General features: G+C 39.0%; 1 protein-coding gene across 1 annotated transcript in view; it reads left to right on the top strand.

Moving 5' to 3' along the window:
- LOC116412429 (carcinoembryonic antigen-related cell adhesion molecule 1-like) overlaps window positions 1–15871 on the top strand; it is a 39015-nt gene extending 23144 nt beyond the window's left edge. The window contains exons 9-15 of the mRNA XM_031906645.1: window positions 4141–4167; window positions 4521–4556; window positions 4827–4853; window positions 8283–8303; window positions 10597–10656; window positions 12482–12517; window positions 14855–15871. Coding sequence (XP_031762505.1) covers window positions 4141–4167; window positions 4521–4556; window positions 4827–4853; window positions 8283–8303; window positions 10597–10656; window positions 12482–12517; window positions 14855–14866 — 219 coding nt within the window. The 3' untranslated portion in view covers window positions 14867–15871. The remainder of the gene's footprint in view (window positions 1–4140; window positions 4168–4520; window positions 4557–4826; window positions 4854–8282; window positions 8304–10596; window positions 10657–12481; window positions 12518–14854) is intronic.
- The last annotated feature ends 11626 nt before the right edge of the window (window positions 15872–27497 follow it).

The raw sequence follows: 27497 nt of genomic DNA, 5'->3' as shown, positions 1-27497 counted from the left end.
GGTTATCAGTGTAAATAAGCCTTAGCAAACTGAAAGCAGTTTTAATTCTGAGCCCTGAGATATGCAACCAAGAATCATAAATGACTTATGAAACAGAAAAAAGACTAAGTACCGTATATACTCGAGTATAAGCCGATCCAAATATAAGCCGAGGTACCTAATTTTACCTAAGAAAACTGGAAAAACTTATTGACTCGTGTATAAGCCTAGGCATCCATTTCTTTTAACACACCTGCACATGAAAGTTGTGAGCATGTACGTATGGGCGAGAATCTGCTAATACAGGGGTCTGATAGGAGTGGGAGCCTATGATGCCATTATTATCACTATAGCTGGTTCAGTACACTTATGCTACACATGAACACTTACTTGGGTTCAACATGTGGGTCTTTATTATCCACCAATAATACCCTGCAATTGCGACTGAATGATGCTACTAGTAGGAAAACACACTCAGTTCCTGCTTAAGTGTGTTCCAGAATTGACGTGCGTGAGTTATAGTTGCACTGGAGACTGTTGTGGGCATATACATACACTGTTGATCAGTTGTAAATAGATGAACTTTGATACCCTTACTAATTTTTAACGTTCCTGAGTAGCGGTAACAGTAAAAGCGAGGTTATTAATTTAACGTTGCTCAATCTTTTGGTTGAACTGTGGATATAAGTCCAGTGACTGGGTTAAATTGTGTAATTAAGAATACTGTAACTATCCGCACTCACTACAAATGAATTGTTTTTAATGAATCATTGATTCTCTTGTTTTTTGGTGGATCCTATTTTAGATATATTTTAATAATATGAAATTAAAAGTTATATTTTAAAACCAAATAAGCACCAAATGAAATCTTTTTCCTTTTGTATATACGATATTTGAGGTATTAATACCGGGTGTTTGGTAATAAATGAACTCTTGAGCGATTTATAGAAATACAACATATACATACAGGACCCTCGAATCCATCACTGTCTGCCATCTGATCCTTTCTATTAAACTAATGCGCGCTGCCTGACCTCTTAACTGCCGGTGTGCCCGACGCTACCTACAACCCTACTGACAGCGAGATGCAACCGGCACACGTCGCACACGCAAGCGCATCACCCCCGTGCGCGCAACGTGACGCGTGCGTGTGTGCGACGTGTGCCGGTTGCATCTCGCTGTCAGTAGGGTTGTAGGTAGCGTCGGGCACACCGGCAGTTAAGAGGTCAGGCAGCGCGCATTAGTTTAATAGCAAGGATCAGATGGCAGACAGTGATGGATTCGAGGGTCCTGTATGTATATGCCCACAACAGTCCGGTGCGCGCCCAATGGCTGGAGAGGTAATATGGCCCTGCTTTTTTTACTTGCCTCGAGTATAAGCCGAGGATTCCTTTTTTAGCACATTTTGAGTGCTGGAAAACTCAGCTTATACTCGAGTATATATGGTACAACAAGTCTTAAGGTGGCCATACACGGGCCAATTCTAGCTGCTGATAACAGCCTGCCTGACAGACATCTGGCCTGAAATAGGGCAGATCTTGATCGGGTAGGTTTGATTTTTTGTTGGGCCGTGGACCATACCGGCTCACCTTTCTAATTTGAATTAGCCTGAATATCGTCCACCTGTAGGTGGGGATATCGGGAGAAGATCCACTCAATTGGCGATGTCACCAAGCGAGCAGATCTGAAGCTGCCCATACACACACCAATATTATCGTACGTAACCTAGTTTCATACGGCTCGACGAGACAACCAATATTGCAATGGCTGCAGATATCAGTCGTCTTGCTGATCATGCAGGTTAAAAGGTTTTGACCGGGCGCTGTTGAAGGCGCCTAAGCAAAATCTACGTTCAGGGCTGAATCGGCAGGTGGAGGTAGAATTTCTATTGTTTCTACCTCCATATCTGATGATTCAGCCCTGAACGTCAGTGGGGGAACCGAAGAATCTTTCCTGCAAGATTGTAATTGCTACGTGTATGGCCACCGTTACTTGCTATTGGCTACTACATACTAAAAGTTAATTAACTAGTACTTAAAAAATAAAGCTGAACTACTTCTTTTATAGTAGGCTCAAACACACAAACATTTGTATTGATTAATATTTAGAATGTAGAGAAACTGTTAAAAATAAAACAAGTGCCAACATTTGAAATTAATTAAAAACGAAACACTTCATTGTTGGCAATTGCTTCATATAAGAAGGGCACTAAAAGAGAGCACAGTATATTATGCTCAGCACAACTGTGCTTATTACAATTCCAATTACATTTTAAGCACCCTTTTCTATTACTGTATATTATAAAGTAAAAACAGACCCTTTTAGGCAGATTTATGTACCTTCAACCACCTGTGGTCATGCAATTGATTACTGAAAAATGTGGGTTTCTGATCTCACTTTTTGTTTTCGTAATAGATTCATTTGTTACAAAATGAAATCTTTAAAAAAAAATTGTGTTTTTTTCTATAAGTGGGTTTTTGACAAAGATTAAAAGCTAGTCAGGTTTTAGGTGGCAAGTGTTTTTGTCAAAACCTTGTTTTGTAGTAAGCTATCGATTACTGAAAAACAGAGTGAACTTGAGGAACTCACAATTCTTTAAAGGTCAAAGGTATGTAAATCTGCCCTTTAGGGTTCATTTATTAGCTTTCAATGTTATTTTTTCAATAATGTTTTTATTTCCCTTTTTCTTTTGCAACCCTAGTTTTTAAAAACATATATAGATTATAGGTGTATTATTTATCAAGGTTCAGGTTCGGGTAAAGCAATGTAAAATAGCATGAGTTCATTATCTCAAAAAAATGAACAAGAGAGATGCACTGAAAAACTAATGCGAGATAGGGAACTCATATAGGCTCTTTTACTCGAACACAACCTTCATAATAAATCTGTGTTCTCTTACCTGTATCTCTGTTTAGTGACTTTACCAGGGGAATATTATCTCATATAACATGAGTGAATGAGTGACAGGTATCGGACCCCCTATCCAGAAAGTTCAGAATTACAAAAAGACCATCTCCCATAGACTCAATTTTAATCAAATAATTCACATTTTTAAAAATGGTTTCCTTTTTCTCTGTAATGATAAAACAGTACCTGTACTTGATCCCAGCTAAGATATAATTACCCCTTATTGGGGGCAGAACAGCCCTATTGGGTTTATTTAATGGTTAAATGATTCCCTTTTCTCTGTAATAATAAAACAGTACCTGTACTTGATCCCAACTAAGATATAATTACCCCTTATTGGGGCAGAACAGCCCTATTGGGTTTATTTAATGGTTAAATGATTCCCTTTTCTCTGTAATAATAAAACAGTACCTGTACTTGATCCCAACTAAGATATAATTCATCCTTATTGGAGGCAAAACAAGCCTATTGGGTTTATTTAATGGTTAAATGATTCCCTTTTCTCTGTAATAATAAAACAGTACCTGTACTTGATCCCAACTAAGATATAATTACCCCTTATTGGGGGCAGAACAGTCCTATTGGGTTTATTTAATGGTTAAATGATTCCCTTTTCTCTGTAATAATAAAACAGTACCTGTACTTGATCCCAGCTAAGATATAATGAATCCTTATTGGAGCCAAAACAATCCTAGTGGGTTTAATTATGGTTTAAATTATTTTTTTTAGCAAACTTAAGGTAGGAGATACAAACTACGAAAAGACCCCTTATCCGGAAGACCCCAGGTCCCGAGCATTCTGGATAATGGGTCCCATACCTGTACTGTATATAGTAACTCAGCTTGCAGACTTGTCCTGACACTTCAGCTGACAAAAGCAATTACATTCAAGGTACATTGATGACATATAAGGCTTGCACTAGCCTTATTATATAGCAAAGGGAAATGAAATGAAAAACAAAAAAGCTTATACTAATAAATAAGATATTTTTAACATAATTTGTGCAGTAATTTTGCCACAGCTGGGAACTGTGTCTTTGGCACCTAGCTCCAATTTTACTTATGACATATATATATATATATATAATATAAAGGAAAGCTTCTGAAGTAAAGGTTCTTTTTCCAACCAATGACAGATGAATATCTCTGAATGACATTCCTTGAGAATTTTCCTCTTGTGTTTGGTATTTCCTCTGGGGTTGTCAAAATTCCATGAAATAATGTATTGTATGTTTCATTCTTACCTTTCTCACAGAGAGAACCTAATCAAAACCCATATCAGGTGAGACATCCTCTGCATGTAATCTGGAAAATTCAAGATAAATATCACACCTTAACACAGAAATACGTGTATATCTAATGATAATGCTGGTTTTAAAAATAAGTAAATTAAAAATGAACCAAATCCCATATGTATCAATAATATTCCAACCATTCCAATAGATACTTTGGACAAAGTCCACTATTTGTATATAATAAAGAAAAGAAAAATACAAATAAGAAGCAATACCTATTAGTCTAATAACACCAGCCCCATGGCCTGGGATCCACTGCCACAGGGTAATATAATATATTTGGGGGGGAAACAAAATAAATTCCAAGGTTGTTCATTTTTCATTTTTACTTTCTTTGCAGAACAATCCTGTAAATACAACTAGAGCAACGCATATGGTAAGGCATCCTTTGTGTCACATTGCGAACTGTACATTAATATTCCAACATGTTATTCAGCAAAGGCCTTAAACAAAGTTCACTCTTTGTTAGATCATAATAAAGAAATATTACAAATGCAATAAAAAGCATTAAAGCCACTCTTTTCCTATTAATCTAACATGAATGCCAACCCCACAGTCTGGGATCCAGTGCCTTAGGGGGAACAAATTTGGGGGAAAACAAAATGAATTCCAAGGTTATTCATGTTTCATTCTACTTTCTTTATAGGACAATCCTGCATTTGACCAATCCAGGGTAAGGCATCCTTAAAGGAGAATCCCAAGTTGTCTGTTAATATTCTAACATGTTATTCATTTAAGACCTTTAAAGATAAGTAAACCTTAAAAAAATGAATGCAAAATTGCTTAGCGTGATTTTTAAGCGCAATTGTAATTTACAATTATTTTTTTATTAACTGTCAATGTAATGAATTTTGTAACAACAGTGCCACCTGCTGGGCAGTTCCTGTAACACTATATATGTTCAAAAGGAAAACAGAGATGGGTTCTGATGCTGCTCTGCTCAGTAAGGAGATCAGAAGCCTCAGATGCCTTTTCTTATCTCCTTACTGTGCTCAGTACAACTATAAAGAAATGCAAGGAGCGTATTTTGACACAAGTAGTGATGAGCAAATTTTTTTGCCAGACATGGATTTGCAGCAAATTTCTGCATTCCGCCATTGGCGAATTGTTTTGCGAAGCTTCCTCGAAAAATTAGCTGCGGAAAAATCTGTCCCACATCAAAAAAAGTCACAGCCACGCCAATTAGGGCACACTCATGTCAAAATGGGCATGGTCGTGTAAAGAAAAAGGTGCGGGCGGCAAAAAAAAAAAAGACGCGTACGACAATTTGCATTTCGCAAATTTTCTTATTGTTTCTCAAATTTTATGGCGAAGCGAAATGGGACAGATTTGCTCATCACTAGACACAAGTACTGTTAATGCCCATGGCACTTGCAGACATAGTTGCTCTATTGACCCTTACTGCAGCACTAAACCCATGTGGCATCCAGTGGCTCAACAAGATGAAGCTGTTTGACTCATATTATTATTAACATTTATTTATTAAACGCCAAAATATTCCGCAGCGCTGTACAATAAGATATTAAAGATCCATTGCTTATATATGATAAAACAAAGTACCTCTTACAGAAAATGTAATATATTTAGACCAGATTTACTAAAACTAAAAAGTCTGAACTGAAAAAGTCTGTGCAGGAAAAAGTTGCAGAAAAGTTGCAAAAGTGTGACTTTTTGGAATTTGCTGCACAAAAAATGTCACAAATCTGAAATCTTAGTTTAGGAGCAAAAGAATGATTCTCCAGGGAAGGGAAGGGACATCTGCCATTTACTTTTACCTGATCTCAACAAATTTTAGCTGGCGAATTGTTGGATTCTGATTTTCAGTTGTTAGATCAGTCCTCTATCAAAAGAAACACAGGATTTCTTGCCTCCTTTTTTGTAAAAATGTTATTTGGTATCCTTTATTCCCGGGACCAGAGTCTGCACAGCTCTCTCTCTTCTCCTGCTCCCCCCTCCTTTAAGAATTCATAAAACTCACCCCCCACCCCAAGCTATGAAGACCAAGCTAAAATGGCAGCTGCAATCTTAAACAAGCAGTGAAAGCTTCTAGGGCTGATTACTCAGATATGGCAATGCTTTCTGCAGAATAAATATAGCGTTCTAGGTGGCACTAATGTTACATAGTTACATAGTTACATAGTTACATAGTTACATAGGGTTGAAAAAAGACCATTGTCCATCAAGTTCAACCCATCCGAGTAAACCCAGCACACAACCTATACTAACCAATCTATACACTCACATACATAAACTATATATATACAACCAGTAATACTAACTGTAGATATTAGTATCACAATAGCCTTGGATATTCTGCTTGTTCAAAAACTCATCCAGGCCCCTCTTAAAGGCATTAACAGAGTCTGCCCTTACCACATCACTAGGAAGGGCATTCCACAGCCTCACTGCCCTCACCGTGAAAAACCACCTACGCTGCTTCAAATGGAAGCTCTGTTCCTCTAATCTATAGGGGTGACCTCTGGTGCGTTGATTGTTTTTATGGGAAAAAAGAACATCCCCCAACTGCCTATAATCCCCTCTAATGTACTTGTACAGAGTAATCATGTCCCCTCGCAAGCGCCTCTTTTCCAGAGAAAACAACCCCAACCCTGACAGTCTCACCTCATAGTTTAACCCTTCCATCCCCTTTACCAGTTTAGTTGCAGTCTCTGCACTCTCTCCAGCTCATTAATATCCTTCTTAAGGACTGGAGCCCAAAACTGCACTGCATACTCAAGGTGAGGCCTTACCAGGGACCTATAAAGCGGCAAAAATATGTCCTCATCCCTTGAGTCAATGCCCTTTTTTATACAAGACAGCACTTTATTTGCTGTAGTAGCCACAGAATGACACTGCCTGGAATTAGACAACTTGTGATCTACAAAAACCCCTAGATCCTTCTCCATTAAGGATGCCCCCAACACACTACCATTCAGTAGATAGTTTGCGTTTATATTATTCCTACCAAAGTGCATAACTTTGCACTTATCAACATTGAACCTCATTTTCCAGTTTGCTGCCCAGTTTTCCAATTTTGTCAAATCGCTCTGCAAAGCGGCAGCATCCTGCATGGAACTTATAGTTTTGCACAATTTAGTGTCATCAGCAAAAATAGAAACAGTACTCTCTATGCCCACCTCCAGGTCATTAATAAACAAGTTAAAAAGCAAAGGACCAAGGACTGACCCCTGCGGTACTCCACTAACCACACTGGCCCAATTAGAAAATGTTCCATTTACCACCACTCTTTGTACTCTATCCTTCAGCCAGTTCTCTATCCAATTACAAATATTATGTTCTAGGCCAATATTCCTCAATTTGATCATTAACCTTCTGTGAGGTACTGTATCAAACGCTTTAGCAAAATCTAAGTAGATGACATCAACTGCCATTCCAGCATCAAGGTTCCTGCTCACCTCCTCATAAAAGGCAACTAAATTAGTCTGGCAAGATCTGTTACGCATAAAACCATGCTGGCACAAACTAATAGTATTGTGAACTGCAATGTATTCAACTATCCTATCCCTTATTACCCCTTCCAGAAGCTTTCCTACTACTGATGTCAGACTAACAGGCCTATAGTTTTCAGGCTGAGAACGAGATCCCTTTTTAAATAACGGCACCACATTAGCAATCCGCCAGTCTCTCGGCACCATGCCAAACCTCAACGAATCCTGAAAAATTATGTGAAGAGGCTTGGCGAATCTATTGGCAGTAAAATGCCAAAATGACTTTATTGAGATTTATTTTTTGGCTGAAGTTTATAATGCCTTGTCAATTTAGTTGGGGTTTCCCTTAGTTGAAGATTAAACATACACTCATTGCTGTATCAGCCATATGTCTTCTTCACACCCTAAAGTTGGGATTCCAGGAACATGGTGGAGAGCCAGTAGACTTTTTCCACAAACTTCACTTTAAATGACCTTCAGGATGGGCCCTGCCAACCTCTGCTTCACAGACACCAACTCGGGGCATAGACTGGAATCTACTGTCTCTGGGGTACATATTTAGAAGAAACAAATTCATTCAAGATTGTTCATGCTTAACTTTTACCTTTTTTTACAGTACAAAAAAATAAAGTGTTCTTACCTTTTTTTTCTAGAACTCTTCAGGGATATATACGGTAAGAGATCATCTGCATGTAATCTAGTAAACTCACTAGCATAAGGCAGCAATCAATATGCACACAAACTTGCAAAATGTCATTGTATTTTTTTTTGTGAATCATTGCTGAGTACATCAGGTGGTTGGCATGTTCTTTCAGCATAAATTGATACTTTAGGGGTCATTTACATGCAGTGCAGCGTGCAAAGTGCATTTTAAGATGCAATTACTATGTTTTTACCCACAATGCAGTGGTTTTTTTTAATCATTCCAAGGTAATAGTGGTGCTGAGGGGTTTGGGCAATATGTTAAAATAAGCAAAAAAAAAAAAAAATCAACCATGCTAGAAAACGTGAGCTCACCCCCAAGGGTCCCTGCTCTTGAGCAGCACATTATCAGGGGCTTCTCAGTACAGGTATAGGACCTGTTATCCAGAATGTTCGGGACCAAGGGTATTCCGGATAAGGGGTCTTTCCGTAATTTGGATCTCCATACCTTAAGTCTACTAAAAAATCAATAAAATATTAATTAAACCCAATAGGATTGTTCTGCCCCCAATAAGGATTATTTATATCTTAGTTGGGATCAATTACAAGGTACTGTTTTATTTCTAAGAGAAAAAGGAAATCAGTTTTAAAATTCTGAATTATTTGATCAAAATGGAGTCTATGGGAGACAGGCTATCTGTAATTTGGAGCTTTCTGGATAACGGGTTTCTGGATAAGGGATCCTATACCTGTACTTAGTACAGACCTGTATTCGTTTTATAAGCTGCTCCGAAGTTCTGCGGGACAGGAAGTGACAGGAAGTGCTAGTAAAATTGGCTTTGTATTCCTGTTTAGCGCCAGAAATATCAAAAACCATAATTATAACTTAATAAAAACAACAGGAAAAAAATGTGTTCAGTACATGTTGAAAAGGGGTGTATACTGTCTCTTTAACAAACTTTGTCTTTAGGCACATTTTCTTTTTTTTTTTTTTCATTTGCAATTTTTTTTTTGTTTTTCTAACCACAATATTTTTAAGATCTCTCTGCATCCATTTGAAACATAAAAGTGTTAGTCTGGTGAGACATCTGAAATCCATAGGAACTGTGTCGTACTGAAAATAGTCATCACAATTTACTTTAGGTGTCTAGTCTCACTTTGACTTCACACAGACCTATCTTTCAAAGCTGCATCTTCTATTTGAACAAAATTATATCATTAACATGATGAACATCAAAAAAAAAAAAAAAAAAGATTTATTTACCAGGTATTTGCCCTCCCTGGTAAATCAGGTGGTGGGTGTATTAATTGTAAGGTGTGTAGCTGTTTTCCAGAAAGCTCTGAATTATGGGAAAGTCAACTCCCATAAACTCCCTTTTAAACATATAATTCCAATTTTTCAAAAATTATTTCCCTTTACTCTATAAAAATAAAACAGTGCCTTGTACAGATGTGGGATCCGTTATCCGGAAAACTGTTATCCAGAATGCTCCCAAATTATCTCCCATAGACTCCATTTTAAGAATTTTTTAAAAAGTATTCTCTTTTTCTCTATAGTAATAAAACAGTACAGGTATGGGATCTGTTATCTGTAAACCCGTTATCCAGAAAGCTACAAATTACGGAAAGCCCATCTCCCATAGACTCCATTTTAATCAAATAATTCAGATTATGTATTCCCTTTTTCTCCGTAATAAAGAAACAGGACCTTGTATTTGATCCCAACTAAGATATAATTAATCCTTATTGGATGCAAAACAATCCTATTGGGTTTAATTAATGTTTTATTTTTTTTTTTAGTAGACTTAAGGTATGGAGACCTAAATTACGCAAAGACCCATTATTCGGAATACCCCTGGTCCCGAGCACTGGATAATGGGTCCTATACCTGTACCTTGTATTTGATATAATTAATCCTTATTGGGGGCAAAACAATCCTATTGGGTTTATTTATTGTTTAAATGATTTTTTAGTAGACTTAAATTATGGAGATCCAAATTACAGAAAGATCACTTATCCGGAAAACCCCAGGTCCCAAGCATTTTGGATAACAGGTCCCATACCTGTACTTGATTGGAACCAAGCTGCATGAATCCTTATTGAGGGAAAAACAATCCTATTAGCTTTATTTAATGTTGACATGATTTAAGATCCCTTACCAGATCTTAAGCATTTTGGACAAGAGATCCTGTAATAAAAATGAAAAAATAAAACTTTAAACAATTAATTTTGTAAACTGTGAATGTTTTGTTATTTGTTATTGACGAACACCGATGTCCATTCTAATTATCTTGATACTAAACAGAGATGTGTCTTTCCACACAGAACCTAGAACCTCAGGATAATGATTTATATCAAAGTATCGAGGGACCACAGTTATTTAGGGTAAGTGCTCTGGAGTCAGATGGGCAGGTCGTTATAGGTAACTGCAGTAGAGTCATTTACTACCCAACATGAACTACGAACTGTGTTCAGTGATCATTTTTGTTTTTTTAAACCACTTAAAGGCACAAGTCCAATCTTCTGTAGTTCCTAGCCGCCATGTTGTATATGCATCCCTTCCACTTCTTGCTGTGTCCTTGCAATCCAGATAGTACTAATTTTGTAAGAACTAATGATGTATAGCATTTGTACTTTACAGAAGATGCACAAGAATGTCAGGGAACAGAAATAATAGCAGTGTGCGGTCACCTGATTCCTGAGGGGCACATTTATCAAAGTACGACAGGTCCGAATACAAAAAATTATTTTAAAATTTTTTTAAAGGTTTATCAAAGTATGACAGGTCCAAATACAAAAAAATTATTTTAAAAATTTTTTAAAGGTTAAAACTTTTGCGTTTTTTCTGCGATTTTTTCGTACTTTGTGACAAAAAGCGCAACAAAAAGCACAACAAAATCGTATTTGTTGCGAGCTGCAGAGTGCCATTGAGTCCTATGGGAGGCTTCCAAATTCCCCCCTTAGGAATGTGTGATCTGAGCTACCAGCCTCTAGGGCAGTGGTTCTCAACCTTCCTAATGCCACAACCCTTTAATACAGTTCCTCATGTTGTGGTGACCCCCAACCATAGAGGATCAGTGTCTCGGTTCCTAAGACCATCGGAAATATGTGTTTGGGGGGTCCCGTTGAGAACCACTGCTCTAGAGCAGCAGCAGGAAGCTTCTGAGACCAAGCTAAATGGCAGCTGCTATCTTAAACAAACAGAGAAAGCTTCTAGGACTGATTACTCAGGTATGGCAATGCTTTCTGCAGAATAAATACAGCGTTCTAGGTGGCACTAATGTGGCGAATCTATTGGCAGTAAAATGCCAAAATCCCTTTCCCTCTCCTTTAAAATAGTTCTTTATTGAGATTTATTTTTTGACTGAAGTTTATAATGCCTTGTCAATTTAGCAAATGTATGAAAATAAAAGAAAAAGCCGCACCACCAACCCACCAATATCGTACTCAAGTAAAGGTCAAAGCAATGCAACTGAGGGAGACCGAAGCCCCGGGGTAATGTGCAATAGAAGTATATACATTTGCAAGAAAGAACAGATCAGGAGACACCCCAACAGGTGTTTCCCATTAGACTTCAATAGGTTGCACCATTTCCCAATTAATAATCAGGTAAGTAAACCGTCCAAGAATGGTAGGAAAAAATGATAATTAAAACGTAACCTTAATTTTTGTCCTATCCCATGCGATTTTTTATTGGGATTTCAGTAAAGAGGTATATGCGGATATTTTAATTAACAAAAATAAAGGTTACGTTTTAATTATCATTTTTTCCTACCATTCTCGGACGTTTTACTTACCTGATTATTAATTGGGAAATGGTGCAACCTATTGAAGTCTAATGGGAAACACCTGTTGGGGTGTCTCCTGATCTGTTCTTCCTTGTCAATTTAGTCGGGGTTTCCCTTAGTTGAAGATTAAACATACAAACATTGCTGTATCAGCCATATGTCTTCACACCCTAAAGTTGGGGTTCCAGGAGCATGGTGGAGAGCCAGTAGACTTTTTCTACAAACTTCACTTTGAATGACCTTCAGGATGGGCCCTGCCAACCTCTGCTTCACAGACACCAACTCGGGGCATAGACTGGAATCTACTGTCTCTGGGGTACATATTTAGAAGAAACAAATTCATTCCCAGATTGTTCATGCTTAACTTTTAGATTTTTTTTTTTACAGTAAAAAAATAAAGTTTTCTTACCTTTTTATTCTAGAACCGTCCATCAATGGTATCTGAATCGCTATATAAGGTAAGAGCAGTGTGCAAAGTCCCATAATGCAGTTGTTGTTTTTTTTATAATTCCAAGGTAATAGTGGTGCCGAGGGGTTTGTACAATATGTTAAAATAAGCACCCAAAAAATCAACCATGCTAGAAAACGTGAGCTCACCCCCAAGGGTGCTCTTGAGCAGCTCATTATTGGGGGCTTCTCAGTAATTAATTAGTTTTATAAGCTGCTCTGAAGTTCTGCGGGACAGGAAGTGCTAAAGTAAAATTGACTTCGTATTCCTTTATATTCAGAAGGTTCAAAGTCAGAAAGGTTTTCCTGCATTTTACGATCGTTCAGACACGAAATAATCGTACTTTTCGGACATTATACGTTAAGATACGATTTCTTCCTATTTTCAAATACGAATTTTTTGTACTTTAAAAAGTAAGATACAAAAAAAATTGTATTTGATACAATTTTTTTTGTAAACTTTGTTTTTATTAGTTTTTCACATGTTTCTTGTTTCACATATTACATGCATATCATTTTGTATATCATAAAAGGAAATAAAAAAACATTTTAACAGTTTGCGCTCTAGATCTCTATGCTGATATTTATCGTTCCCTACTAACATTTCAGTTTCTCCCTCGCTTATCTATTACTTTTGGCTGTTTTAGTTAAAGGGGGTTCCTACCCATAGTTTTGTGCTCGAGAGAGATTATCCTTGTTTAATATCCACGTGTCCCATATCTTTAAGTATAGTTCGGATTCGTTGTCCAGTTGATATTTGAGAGCTTTGTTGATGTGTATATATTCAATTTTGTCCAGGACTTTATGGATAGTAAATTTGATTTCCATTGGGCTGCAATATGGATTCTAGTTGCCATGCATACATGTTGTGTAAGGCATTGTGCAGGATTGTTGAGGCCTTGTAATTTATGTCCTAGGAGCATTGTCTTAGGGCATGGGGAAATATCTGTATGGAACAGTTTGGAGAGGATAGTGGCTACTTTTGTCCAGAGTTCTTGCTCTGTTGGGCAAGTCCACCATATATGCCGCATGGTGCCTCATGTGGTGCAGTTCCTGAAGTGATACAATTTTTTTTAAATGTGCTTTTCAAAGGTACCAAAATCGTACTTTGATAAATCTTCCCGAGTGTAGGGTCTGGCACAACCAATAATTAGTAGTGCTCTATGAAATGGGGTCTTTTTATAAATCAGGTTCCCTTCTTTGAACAAATTACAGCCAACATATTCCTCAAATATCATCTGATTTTTTTTTTTTTGCCTATTTCTTTATTTTCAAGGTTGTGTAAATTTCCAGGATCCATGACAGACACTTTCTTCACTTTAAGGCAGTTTATTTAACACAAGGTTGCCCATTTCAGCATACAAAACAAATCATAAAAAAAATCCTGCCCTCTGGGCACTACCATCATACATTACATGAGTTCCCTCACTAAACTGGGCCCCTTGTGGGCTACCAGTGCGAAAACACAAATGGTTGGGGTCACCCCTGTACTCACAATACTCTCTGGGGAAATTTCTTAGCCTCCTGGCTTTCTCTGTTCCTCAGTGACTCTGTCACGGCTCCCTTGGCTCCTTGCAGTGACAGGCAGCTCCCCAGCCCCTCTGGGAGTTCTTTACACAGACAGACAGCCTTCCTGCTCTGTGCCCTGCTCTGAGAGACCTTTACACTTCTTTCCATACAATTAAATACCTTTCCACCAGACAGCCTACCTGTGGAAAGTGAGCTCCAATATGTGAGCTGGACTACTGGAATGGATCGCCGGGTCTGCCTGTTCCTTTCATAACACCATAGGTTCCTAGACCAGACATCAAAGTCCTTTAAACAGAGAAAGCATTTAAACAGAGAAGTCAGACACCCAAAAAACATGTTTACAAAAAAGGAGACAAGAAATCCTGTGTTTCTTTTGATAGAGGCTTATGGCTGTATTTACATCAACCTTTCTGATAAAGCTTTTAGTTTTTACCTTTCACCTCTCCTACTATTAATTATAGGGAAAACTCAAATTTAATGTTGGACTGGGATTTCAGGGGCCCACCAGAAAACCTTAGACCATGGGCCCACTTTCCAAACTATGTTTCCTCCACTCTTCACTCAACCTCTTTATTTTTCTAGTCTTTTATTTTTTACATACTATAATTTATTCGTCTATCTATTGAATGTTTTTGTTCCCATAAAGAAATAAGAAATGGCCATGACACAGGCCAAATGATTGGAAGCGGGTTCTCTGACCCCTGGGCCCACCAGGAGTTTAGCTGGTATCCCAGTGGGTCAGAGACATACTGATTGCTGTCAGAACCTAGATAAAGAAGACGGTTCCTAAATGGTTGTCCATTTCTTCTCTATTTCAGAATGAGCAGTGACCACCAGATGGCAGGCAACCTCTGAGCTGTTCACAAGACGGACCATCTTCTTAATAGCAGAACGTATAACCACATGAGCCTGCTAAAATTACCTCCATTTCTTAAAAAACACTTACAAGTGCAATACAAAAGGGCAGAGTCCCTGCTGGACACTGTTATAATTATATATATATATATATCAGCTCACTTTGTCAAAAAATCTTTTTGTGCTTTAGAAAAAGTTGAGAAAAATAAGCATTCTTTCTACCCACTGCAATGCCCAGCCATTTTTAATCAATTGCCACTGCGTAACCTGGAGTTAGAGCTCTCTGAAATCTGTCGTTTTTGTAAAGCAACAGAACCTGGGGGAGTTATGCTTAGAACACCAATATATATTCAGATCTACACTGTTCTACAAGTCTTTATCTTTCCCCAAATCTCACTAAGTTCTTGCAGCAGGTGAAAGGACAGAGCCAAGGACTGAACCCAGAAGTGAGGGATTCAGCAGAGCAATAACTATGTCTGCAAAGGGTCACTGCAATTTGTGCAGCAAAAAAACTATTAGCTAAGTGCTTTAATTGCTCTATTAGCCCTTTATTGCTCTTGCATTTGCATGCAGGGCAATAGTAAATGAGCCCTATAATGTTTGCATGCACTCCCTTTGTTACAGTCCCTATAGAGAACTTGATTTACACGTAATTGCTTTTCCTGTGCAACGGTATGTAGAAAAAAGCCACTGCACTGCAATGCAGATGTAAAAGTCCTAATACAGAGAGGCATCAGAAGGCACAGAAGAGAGGCTCTGAATGTATGCCTTGGTTCAGCCTTGAGGGCTGTGCCACCTGTTGTGGCATAAGAAGAGTTCTTTGTTCAATTTGGTAACACCCATACTCATACGTAATTATGTCATATGCTTCCATGTCACAAAGTCTATAAAAACCAAGTGCTGCCTTTGTTCTGTTGTTCTGACTAGCTTTTGCTCAGAACCCATGTATGTGTCTAATAAACCTACCTTTTTACCTCAAATGACCTTTGGTTTCAGGTTTTTCTAAACAATGGTTTCAAAAGAAATAAAAAAAGAAAAATGTGAGTTTTAGTAAATCTGCCACTTAAAAGAACAGTAACATCAAAAAATGAAAGTGTATAAATGTAATTACAATATAATGTACTCTTTCCCTGCACTGGTACAACTGAGGAATTTGCCTCTGAAACACTACTATAGTTTATATAAACAAAGCTGCTATGTAGCCATGGGGGCAGCCATTCAAAGGAGAAAATGCACAGGTTACTTAGCAGATAACAGATAAGCTCTGTAGGATATAATGGGGTTTTACCTGTGCAGGGAAACAGTACATTATATTTTAATAAATTTAAAACACTTTTACTTTTTGGTGTTCCTGTTCCTTTAATATGCAGTTATTTTTTAACAAGGAGTGAAGGGACCGACAAACAAATCTTTTTTGCTTACTACCAGTTACAAAGTTACATAGGGTTAAAAAAACATGTATACCAACATAAATACTAACTGTAGATATTAGTATCACAATAGCCTTGGATACTATGCTTGTTCAAGAACTCATCCAGGCCCCTCTTATTGGCATTAACAGAATCTGCCATTACAACATCACTAGGAAGGGCATTCCCCAACCTCCCTTCTATCCCCTTAACCAGTTTAGTTGCAGTCTCTGCACTCTCTCCAGCTCATTAATATCCTTTTAAGGACTGGAGCCGAAAACTGTAAAACCCTAACACATACTAAGACAATAAGGCTCTAATACAGTGCTTCTTAACCTGTGGGTCAGGAAACCTTTGGGGGTCGAACGACCCTTTCACAGGGGTCGCCAAAGACCATCAGAAAACACATATTTCCGATGGTCTTAGGAACCGAGACACTGCTCCTCTATCCGTCTCCAGGCGGATCTGCCCACATACAGATACACCCACATACAAGTACCCGGCGTGATGACATCATCGCGCCAACCCCATCACATACACCCCGTACAAATAAAGGTGTATGTGACAGGGTTAGAGCCATAATGCACTTATACCGACTAGTCACACGTGTAGAGAGCAGTTACTGTGTAGAAAGCAGCAATATTGGAGGTAAATTATGAAGTAGCAAGGAAAAAAATTTTATGGTTGGGGGTCACCATGACATGAGGAACTGTATTAAAGGGTTGCGGCATTAGGAAGGTTGAGAAACACTGCTCTAATAGCTCAGCTGGACTTTATACTACAGTAGCGAAACAATAAGACACTAGGCTTTATTCTTACAGCAGAGAAGTACTTTATTTTGACTATTATCTGTGAAATAGGACATTGTTACATATCGTATTTTTTCATTACAATATAAATTTATTAGTAGTTGGAGTCAGTGCATATCTGCTGACTCCGAGAACCCAAAATTAATTTCTGGTAACAATGAAGAAATGACATGGGCTGGGACTGACAGTACCTGGAATGAAACCACTGCTACACTAACTGCAAGTGTGTGCTGATCCATTTAATGCTAGTTATAAAGTGCACAGCTACTAATTCTGGGCAAGTCTAAGCTTTGTGCTGTACTCTTTATAAATTAATTATGGTCCAGGAGTTAAAAACACACAAAGTTAATGCTTTTGTAAATAGCGAGTTTTGGAAGTTTTCTTGCTGACTGCAAATTCTCTTGTGCACTTTGCCCCCATAGATTGCACATTATTTGCCCAGAAATGTAGTTTAATCACAGCTAGAACTAGTGTTTGCAAGAGTCATGTTCCTACTTGACTGAGTTCCTTTATTTAACCACCTATCTCAGTGATCAACTGGTCAGCAAAGAATCATGGTGGATTTGACTTCATACAACACATTTTAGCATTTTTTCTCATGTGTCTATTCACGCACACCTGGGGTGAAGCTACAAGCAGAAGCCAAAAATAGGTAAATTGATTTTGAAGGTCTATAATATAAAAAGAATAAGAGCTGTAGTATGTAAAGAACCATTAACCAGCTCTTTAATATACTTTTCCCTCATGTCCCATGGCAGCACTTACTTAGAGAGATGTTCACCTGTGGGTAGGAAAAAAACACCGCCTCCAATGAATTTTGACACACCCCCCTCTTACCTCATACAGCATTCCCTCTCCCAAGATGCCTCAGTGTTTTTTTCCTACCGGCAGGAAGACACTGGCTTGTTGTTCCTGGGTGCCTGTCAGATGACTGTGCTCCCAGATGATACGTGAGACCAGGGCACCATTCAAATGTTTGTAAAGCAGCCTTATCCTCACATTAAGGACGATGTCCAACCTTTAAGCAGGGCATCAATTAGATGATTGTGCCCCCTGTTAGAGTTGAAAGAAATATTAAAGATTGCATTGCGCGATGATATGGGCGTGCCTTCCGTAAACCCACATGTCTATAGCTATTGGCATGTAAGTCACGTGTTGATGATGTCACACGCACGCCATTGGAGCACATGATGGAACACAGCGTGCGTACGCGTCCTCAGTTGCATATAAGTTGCGCAAAATGGTGGCAGGACTCCGCTCCGAGTGCACCACGCCCTGGGACCATTCGCTAAGCAGTAAGTAATCGGAAACTTTTTTATTTTACGTTTTTTTCTCTTGGCTGCACAGTTAGGCTGCCATGCGGGTGGGGTCTCTCTATTATGTGTTCACAGCAATTGCTGACACTGCTGCTGCTGATAAAGGGGAAATCAAGGGGAAGTTAAAAGAGAAGAATAAAAGCAAAGATTCTCCATCTGAATCCCCAATTAAAAAGAAAGAGGTGCTAAAGGCAACAAAAAAGGCTTCTGCAATATTATGTTTAGGATGTGATACACAACTCTCCCCGGGAGAAGGTGAAAATATCTGTAAAGAAAAATTAAAAAATCCTACTAATCCTGCAGCAGGGGCAGAGGAATTAGTATCCTGGATGAAGGGAGCTATGATGCAAGCTTCTGAATCCTTTAAACAGCCTGCGCATACTAAAGAGTCTTTACAGGATAATAGCCACTCTGAGGATATTTCCTCAGAGGCTTCTGCAGGGGAAGGCACCTCGAGGTTCAGACCTGACTCAGATTTGGAAAATTTTTCAGAGCAGGAAGAGTTTTTTCCCTTGCATAAGATTGATAATCTTTTTGCAGCAGTAAGAGAGACTATGGGGTTGGAAGAATCATCTGAACCCCCTAAAAAATCAAGTAAATTATTTGCAAATATAAATAGGCGCAAAGCCTCTTTTCCTATTGATATAGCAATCAAAGAGAAAATTAAGAAGCAGTGGTCTATCCTTGACAGGAAGTGGATACTGCAAAAGAAACGTAATGTGCTTTTTTTCCATTTGACCCTGTTGAGGTAAAATGTTGGGAACAGGCTCCTAAACTGGATCCACAGGTAGCTCAAACAATAAAGAAAACAACACTTTCTTTAGAAGACAGCACTGGCCTTAAAGTTCCTATGGAGAGTAAAGCTGAAAGTGCTTTGAGGATTTAAACCAGCAATAGTGGCCACATCAGTAGCCAGATCTCTTAATGTCTGGTTTTCTCAACTGGAAAACGCCCTTAGGAAGGGCATCTCGAGAGAAAAGCTGTTGGCTGACCTGTCTATTCTTGCTTCTGCACCAGATTTTTTAACGGAAGCAGCTTTAGATTCCATTGATGTTCTGGCAAAAACCACAGCTTTTGCTACTTCAGCTCAAAGAGCTTTATGGCTAAAGCCATGGGTGGCTCAGTTACTAAATTTACCGTTTGAGGGGGTTTAGGACTTCATATAAGTACAGACAAGACTGGAGAAGTAATAAATCATCAAAAGATAGGCCATATTACCAATCTAGAGGCAGACCTGCAAGAGGGAGAGGACATCCAAGCTTCAATCAGTGGCCTTTCTCAGCATGACGTCAGGCCAGTTGGGGGAAGACTAAAAGACTTTCTTCAAGAGTGGAAAAAGTTTACAAGAGACAGTTGGGTTCTTCAACTAATAGAGAAGGGTTATGTTATAGAATTAGAGTATTTTCCCCCCAATAAAATATGTAGAAACTTTGGCTCCAGTAAAAGATTTAGCAAGACAGGCTTTGGAATCTTTGAATTCTTGTATCGCATCTTCCAATGTTTTGGTGCCAGTACTGCACAGCAAGAAGTTTCTGGGTGTGTATTCACAAATTTTTCTAATACCAAAACCAAATGGGAAATTCAGAACAAAGACCTTGTTATCAAAAATTTTTTAAGGCTGGCCATAAGAAGGGGTATAGAAGTGGAACATCTACAGTTTACAGCCCTGTCCTTTGGAATTTCAAGCGTCCCAATGGTTTTTACCAAGGTTATGGTCGTTATTGCCGCTCACCTAAGGACTTTAGGTGTTGCTATAATACCATACCTATGGCGCTATGGTGCTTCATAATCACCTTTCCATTGCCTTAGAGGTATTTCAATCCCTAGGATGGCTGATAAACTGAGAAAAATCAAAACTGCACCCTTCAGTCAAAATCAAATTTTTGGGCATGTCTTGGGATACTGTAGAAGGAAGAATCTCTCTTCCACAAAGGAAGATTTCAAAAATCAAGGAACAAGTACAACATTTCCAGGAAAGAGGAAATTCCACTATAAGACAGTGTCTAGAGATGCTAGGCATTTTTTTTCCTCAGTAATAGAGGCAGTTCCATGGGCTCAGGCTCCTATGAAGGATCTTCAAGGATTATTAAACTCAATCTGGAATCATCACAGATCCTCTCTAAATCACAAAGTTTTCGTGCCTCACAGGCTAAGGAAGGCTCTAGACTGGTGGCTTCTAACCGAGAACCTCTTAAAGGGCTCCCCTCTTTTTCCAACTTAACCTCAAATTATTGCAACAGATGCAAGCAAAAGAGGTTGGGGTGCTCATTGGAGAAACCACATAAAACAAGGTTTCAGGGAAAAAGGAATGTTTCATCTTCCATCAAATTCCTTAGAGTTAGAAGCAGTATGGAAGGCCCTGCTATCCTTCAAAAAGTCCATAAAGGGTTGCAATGTTTTGATTCACACAGACAATGTGGAGGTAGCTTATTATGTAAACCATCAAGGAGGTTCCAAAAGCAAAGATCTAAAGTCAAGAACCAAGAAAATAATTGCCAAAATCATCAAGATCATTATGTGCCAAATGGGATTTAGATGTAGTTTTAGAAGCTCTACAAAATCCACCGTTTGAACCACTGGAGAAATCTTCTTTATTTTATTTGTCAATCAAGACAGTGTTTCTAGTAGCTATATGCTCTGCAAGGCGTGTAGGGGAACTACAGGCATTATCATGTAAAGAGCTATATCTTCAGACCTTCCAGGACAGGGTCATTCTGGGTGCAGATCAAACCTTCAGGGCCATAGTATCATTTAAATCTCATAATAACTTTGAAGTTATACTTCCAGTGTTTTTTCCTAAACCAAAGGATAGTAGAGAAAATAAATTTTATTGTCTGGATGTTAAGAGATGCATCCGTTGCTACTTAACAAGAGTCCAACCATTCAGGATTTCAAATAATCTCTTTATCTCCTTTGCAGGGCTCAAGAAGGGTAAAACTGCATCAAAAATGACAATTTCCAGATGGATTAAATCAGCAATTTCCATTGCATATACCTCAGTTGGAAAACCAGTTCCAGAAGAGCTTTAGGCCCATTCAACTCGTGCAGTGTCAGCCTCATGTGCTAAAAGCAGTGGAGTGTCTTTGGACCAAATTTGCAGAACAGCTTCGTGGTCAAGCTTTAGAAATTTCGCAGAACACTACAGACTACACTTTGGAAGTACCGTATTTTTCACTGTATAAGACGCTCCGGAAAATAAGACGCACCCAATTTTAAAGGAGGAAAATCTAGAAAAAAAAGATTCTGAACTATATAATATACCGTATATACTCGAGTATAAGCCGATCCGAATATAAGCCGAGGTACCTAATTTTACCTAAGAAAACTGGAAAAACTTATTGACTCGAGTATAAGCCTAGGGTGGGAAATGCAACCGCTACTGCTAAGGTTCAATAATCAAATAAATAACAGATAAATAAATAGATAACTTTAGGGAAAGAAAAATGCTACAGCAGCAAACAAAAGCAAGTTTAGGAACGCTAAGGAAGCTGGCATACTAATTATCAAGTAATTGGACCCCAGTGTACAAGTCCCACCATAGTACTACAATAGTGTAGCAAAATAATTCTTGATGCTGGACTTAATACAAATTTAATTTTTGTAAATAACAAGTTATTGTAGTTATTGTAGTGTAGTAGGTGTAGTAAGAAAGCGTTAGCCTTTATCTACACCCTGTACTCACAAAAGTTTTTGAGCCCTAATGCACTCTTAAATTACCTTGGCACCACTATCTGCAAGATTTACCCATGGTGGGCCCTGGAAAGAATTGAAATGCCGTTTTCATTACTTGTGTCTGTCCTGTGTCCTCCCTCCCTTCACTTGTGTCCCTCCTGCCGAATCAGGATCTGATGAAGCAAGGAGCGGAGTACATCCATAAGGCGTGGTGTGTGTCCGTGCACGCCGACGAAGCAGGATCTGAGAATGCAAGGCACTGTGTGCGTCACGTCCATCCACGGGGGGAGGGGGGGGTACTGCGGACCGCCGCACAGACACAGCCGCTTCTTCCGATGGCACTGCAAGGGGAAGAGGACGCATGGTACGGACGTCCACGGGGGGTGGCGGGGGGATTTTTGCCCAACGATCTTGCGTATTTGTCGTATAAGACGCACCAACTTTTCCCCCCCAGTTTTGGGGAAGAAAAAGTGCGTCTTATACGGCGAAAAATGCGGTAGCTTTTGCTAAGGCTGTCCTTAGCTCAGTAATAAAGAAAATCCCCCCTTAGAGTACTGCTACTCAACTCTCTAAGTAAGTGCTGCCAAGGGACGTGAGGGAAAGAATGAATTTATACATACCGTAAATTCCTGTTCCCTCAGTCCCGAAGGATGCACATTGTTACCTACCTATTAAAATATTTTCAGCATTATTAGATTCTGTATTGCTTATTATTCACTGAGGCATCTTGGGAGAGGAAATGCTTTATGAGGTAAGAGGGGGCGTGTCAAAATGTATTTACCCACAGATGAACATCTCTCTAAGTAAGTGCTGCCTTCGGGACTGAGGGAAAAGGAATTTACGGTATGTATAAATTCATTCTTTCCCTCACGTCCCATAATATTAATATTAATATACCCTTTAAAAAAATTCTTACAGAATCTTAAACACTGTAAGTAAAGTTAAGGTGGCCATACACTATAAGATCCACTCATTTGGCGAGGTCATCAAACAAGTGGATCTTTCCCCCGATATGCCAACCTTAGGTGGGCAATATCGTCCTAATCCGATCATTTTGGCCCTAGGGCCAAATGATAGCATTACAATGAAGAGGATAACGTCAGAGCCATCCAAGCGAGGGCCACATAAATGACCCAATGCAGTCCTCAATCGGATGGGAAAATCAAGCCTGCCCGATTGACATCTGCTAATTTTCAGCCAAATATTGATCAGGGAGGCCATTAGAGGGCCCCATACACTTACACTGCAGAATCATCCTGAAGGACCCAAAACAGCATCTTACATCTGCCACCTTTACCTCTTGCCAAGCCCTGAGGGATGTGAAACATTTTGCATAGCTATTGACATAAAAGAATGCTGAGTATCTCATGATAAGACAGACATTGTAAACATAAATCAAAGGGAGGAAAGATTTAATTTTGTGTAACCAATGAGATTGTTAATGTTATATGATTCCAGTGTCTCATGACTATAATTTTGCCGAGTATGCATCTTATTAACCCAAAGCCAAATTTCCAAAAAACAATAACAATACTAGCTAAAAGATGAAACAGTAAAATTTTAGATCTTTTCCGTAAGCTAATACCAAAATCAGTACCCAGATATTCCACACAAGTAACACTTGTGTTGAAGGGAGCTATGATGCAAGATTTTGAATCCTTTAAACAGCCTGCTCATACTAAAGAGGATAATAGCCACTCTATGAGGATATTTCCTCAGAGGCTTCTGCAGGGGAAGGCACCTCAAGGTTCAGACCTGACTCTGATTCAGATGAGGAAAATTTTTCAGAGCAGGAAGATTTTTTTCCCTTGGATAAGATTGATAATCTTATTGCAGCAGTAAGAGAGACTATGGGGTTGGAAGAATCATCTGAACTCCCTAAAAAATCAAGTAAATTATTTGCAAATATAAATAGGCGCAAAGCCTCTTTTCCTATTGATATAGCAATCAAAGAGAAAATTAAGAAGCAGTGGTCTATCCTTGACAGGAAGTGGATACTGCAAAAGAAACGTAATGTGCTTTTTACATTTGACCCTGAGTTAAAATGCTGGGAAGAGGCTCCTAAACTGGATCCACCAGTAGCTCAAACAATAAAGAGGACAACACTTCCTTTAGAAGACAGCACTGGCCTTAAAGATCCTATAGAGAGGAAAGCTGAAGGGGCTTTGAGAAAAACCTATTTGCCAGCCGCAGCAGGATTTAAACCAGCAATAGAGTAGGGTACAGAAGTGGAACATCTACAGTTTACAGCCCTAGCCTTTGGAATTTCAAGCGCCCCAAGAGTTTATGGTCGTTACTGCCGCTCACCTTAGGACTTTAGGTGTTGCTATAATACCATACCTATGGCGCTATGGTGATTCATCATCACCTTTCCATTGCCTTAGAGGTATTTAAATCCCTAGGTTGGCTGATAAACTGAGAAAAATCAAAACTGCACCCTTCAGTCAAAATCAAATTTTTGGGCATGTCTTGGGAAACTGTAGAAGGAAGAATCTCTCTTCCACAAACGAAGATTTCAATCTCTTAAGCTCAATCTGGAATCATCACAGATCCTCTCTAAAGTTTTCGTGCCTCACAAGCTAAGGAAAACTCTAGACTGGTGGCTTCTAACCTAGAACCTCCTAAAGGGCTCCCCTCTTTTTCCAACTTCACCTCAAATTATTGCAACAGATGCAAGCAAAAGAGGTTGGGGTACTCATTGGAGAAATCGGATAAAACAAGGTTTCTGGGAAAAGGAATGGTTCATCTTCCTTCAAATTCCTTAGAGTTAGAAGCAGTATGGAAGGCCCTGCTATCCTTCAAAAAGTCCATAAAGGGTTGCAATGTTTTGATTCACACAATGTGGCGGTAGCTTATTATATAAACCATCAAAAGCAAAGATCTAGAATCAAGAACCAAGAAAATAATTGCTTGGGCAGAATAGCACTTAGAAAGCCTCTCAGCACATCATATTTCAGGCCTTTCAAATACAAAGGCAGATTTTCTAAGCTGCAGAAGTATACTCCCAGGAGAATGGAGTCTAAATCAAGAAGTATTTTTGCATATCTGCACACAGTGGGGAGTACCAAAAATAGACTTAATGGCTTCAAAGCACAACAAAAAGCTTCAAAGAATATTTTCACTGACGGCAGGCCAGGGGGAAGAGGCAATAGATGCCTTGGTCCAGGATTGGACATTTACTCAGGCATACATTTTTCCTATCTCTTATCTCAGGGACCTGTATTTCATCTGAACCCCGCTGCTCTACAACTGGCAGCATGGAGACTGAGAGGGATATCATGATAAGACAAGGGTTATCATCTTCGGTTATTGAAATTTTACTTCACAGCAGGAAAGAAGTTACCAATAAGATCTATCATAGGATCTTGGTAAAATTCCGTAAATGGTGTGCAAAAAAAGAACTTAGCTCTCAACACTTTTCTGAAATCTACCCTTAGCTGAACATCCTTTAATAAGAAGATTGGTTAAAGCCATTCGAAATATTCGACCAAAAGCAAGATCATTATGTGCCAAACGGGATTTAGATGTAGTTTTAGAAGTTCTACAGAATTCACCATTTGAACCACTGGAGAAATCTTCTTTATTTCATTTGTCAATCAAGTGTTTCTAGTAGCTACTGTATATGCTCTGCAAGGCGTGTAGGGGAACTACAGGCATTATCATGTAAAGAGCCATATCTTCCAGGACAGGGTCATTCTTATTGTACAGCGCTGCGGAATATGTTGGTGCTTTATAAATAAATGTTAATAATAATAATAATTATGGGAGCAGATCCAACCTTCAGGGCCAAAGTATCATCCAAATTTAATCATAACTTTGAAGTTATACTTCCAGTGTTTTTTCCTAAACCAAAGGATAGTAAAGAAATTTTATTGTCTGGATGTTAAGAGATGCATCCGGTGCTACTTAACAAGAGTCCAACCATTCAGGATTTCAAATAATCTCTTTATCTCCTTTGCAGGGCTCAAGAAGGGTAAAACTGCATAAAAAATGACAATTTCCAGATGGATTAAATCAGCAATTTCCATTGCATATACCTAGGTTGGAAAACCAGTTCCAGAAAAGATTATGGCCCATTCAACTCGTGCAGTGTCAGCCTCACGTGCTGAAAGCAGTGGAGAATCTTTGGACCAAATTTGCAGAACAGCTTTGTGGTCAAGCTTTAGAACTTTCGCAGAAAATGACAGACTACACGTGGGTGCACCCGCTGAAGTAGCTTTTGCTAAGGCTGACCTTAGCTCAGTAATAAAGAAAACCCCCCCCTTAGAGTACTGCTACTCAACTCTCTAAGTAAGTGCTGCCAAGGGACGTGAGAGAAAGAATGAATTTATACATACCGTAAATTCCATTTCCCTCAGTCCCAAAGGAAGCACTTTGTTACCTACCTATTAAAATATTTTCAACATTATTAGATTCTGTATTGCTTATTATTTACTGAGTCATCTTGGGAGAGGAAATGCTTTATGAGGTAAGAGGGGGGCGTGTCAAAATGTATCTACCCACAGGTGAACATCTCTCTAAGTAAGTGCTGCCTTCGGGACTGAGGGAAAAGGAATTTACGGTATGTATAAATTCATTCTTTCAGTGGACGGTTGGGGGATACTGAGCTGTGGGAATTAATAAACCCTTTAAAAAATTTCTCACAGAATCTTAAACATTGTAAGTAAAGTTAAGGTGGCCATACACTATAAGAGTGATCCCCAACCAGTAGCTCGGGGGCAACATGTTGCTCCCCAACCCCTTGGATGTTGCTCTCAGTGCCCCCAAACCAGGTAGTTATTTTTGAATTCCTGACTTGGGGGCAAGTTTTGGATAAATAAAAACAAGATTTACTACCAAATAAAGCCCCCTGTAAGCTGATAGTGTGCATAGAGGCACCTAATAGCCAATCTTAGCCCTTATTTGGCTTCTCCATGAACGTTTATGGTGCTTGTGTTGCTCTCCAAGTCTTTTTACATTTGCCTGTGGCTCACGAGTAAGAAAGGTTGGGGATCCCTGCACTATAAGATCCACTCATTTGGTGAGGTCATCAAACAAGTGGATCTTTCCCTCAATATGCCAACCTTAGGTGGGCAATATCCTCCTAATCCGATCAATCTGATAATCCGGGGGGCTGTTTGGGCCTCTGTATACTTGGAATGCCAGGGCCTATTTTGACTAGTTCAGATCTGGGTAAAGGACATAAAGATGAAGCAGACCCTGACACTGGTGAAACCCTATAAGATTCTGGACCCAGGAACCTCTTGCCAACAAGATTTTGTTTTGAATACTGGGAATTGCACTTTCACAGCCTTTTGTGTACATATGATATATGATTCCTGCTTTGCACTTTAGCCCTACACCCAAGGCCCGAACGATCCATATCAAAAGCGCACAGGCAGTGACTAACTATAATCACAT

Source organism: Xenopus tropicalis, chromosome 7 (assembly GCF_000004195.4).
Source record: "Xenopus tropicalis strain Nigerian chromosome 7, UCB_Xtro_10.0, whole genome shotgun sequence".
Taxonomy (NCBI): domain Eukaryota; kingdom Metazoa; phylum Chordata; class Amphibia; order Anura; family Pipidae; genus Xenopus; species Xenopus tropicalis.
Note: the sequence above shows the minus strand (reverse complement) of the source record. Positions and strands in the feature narration are given on the sequence as shown.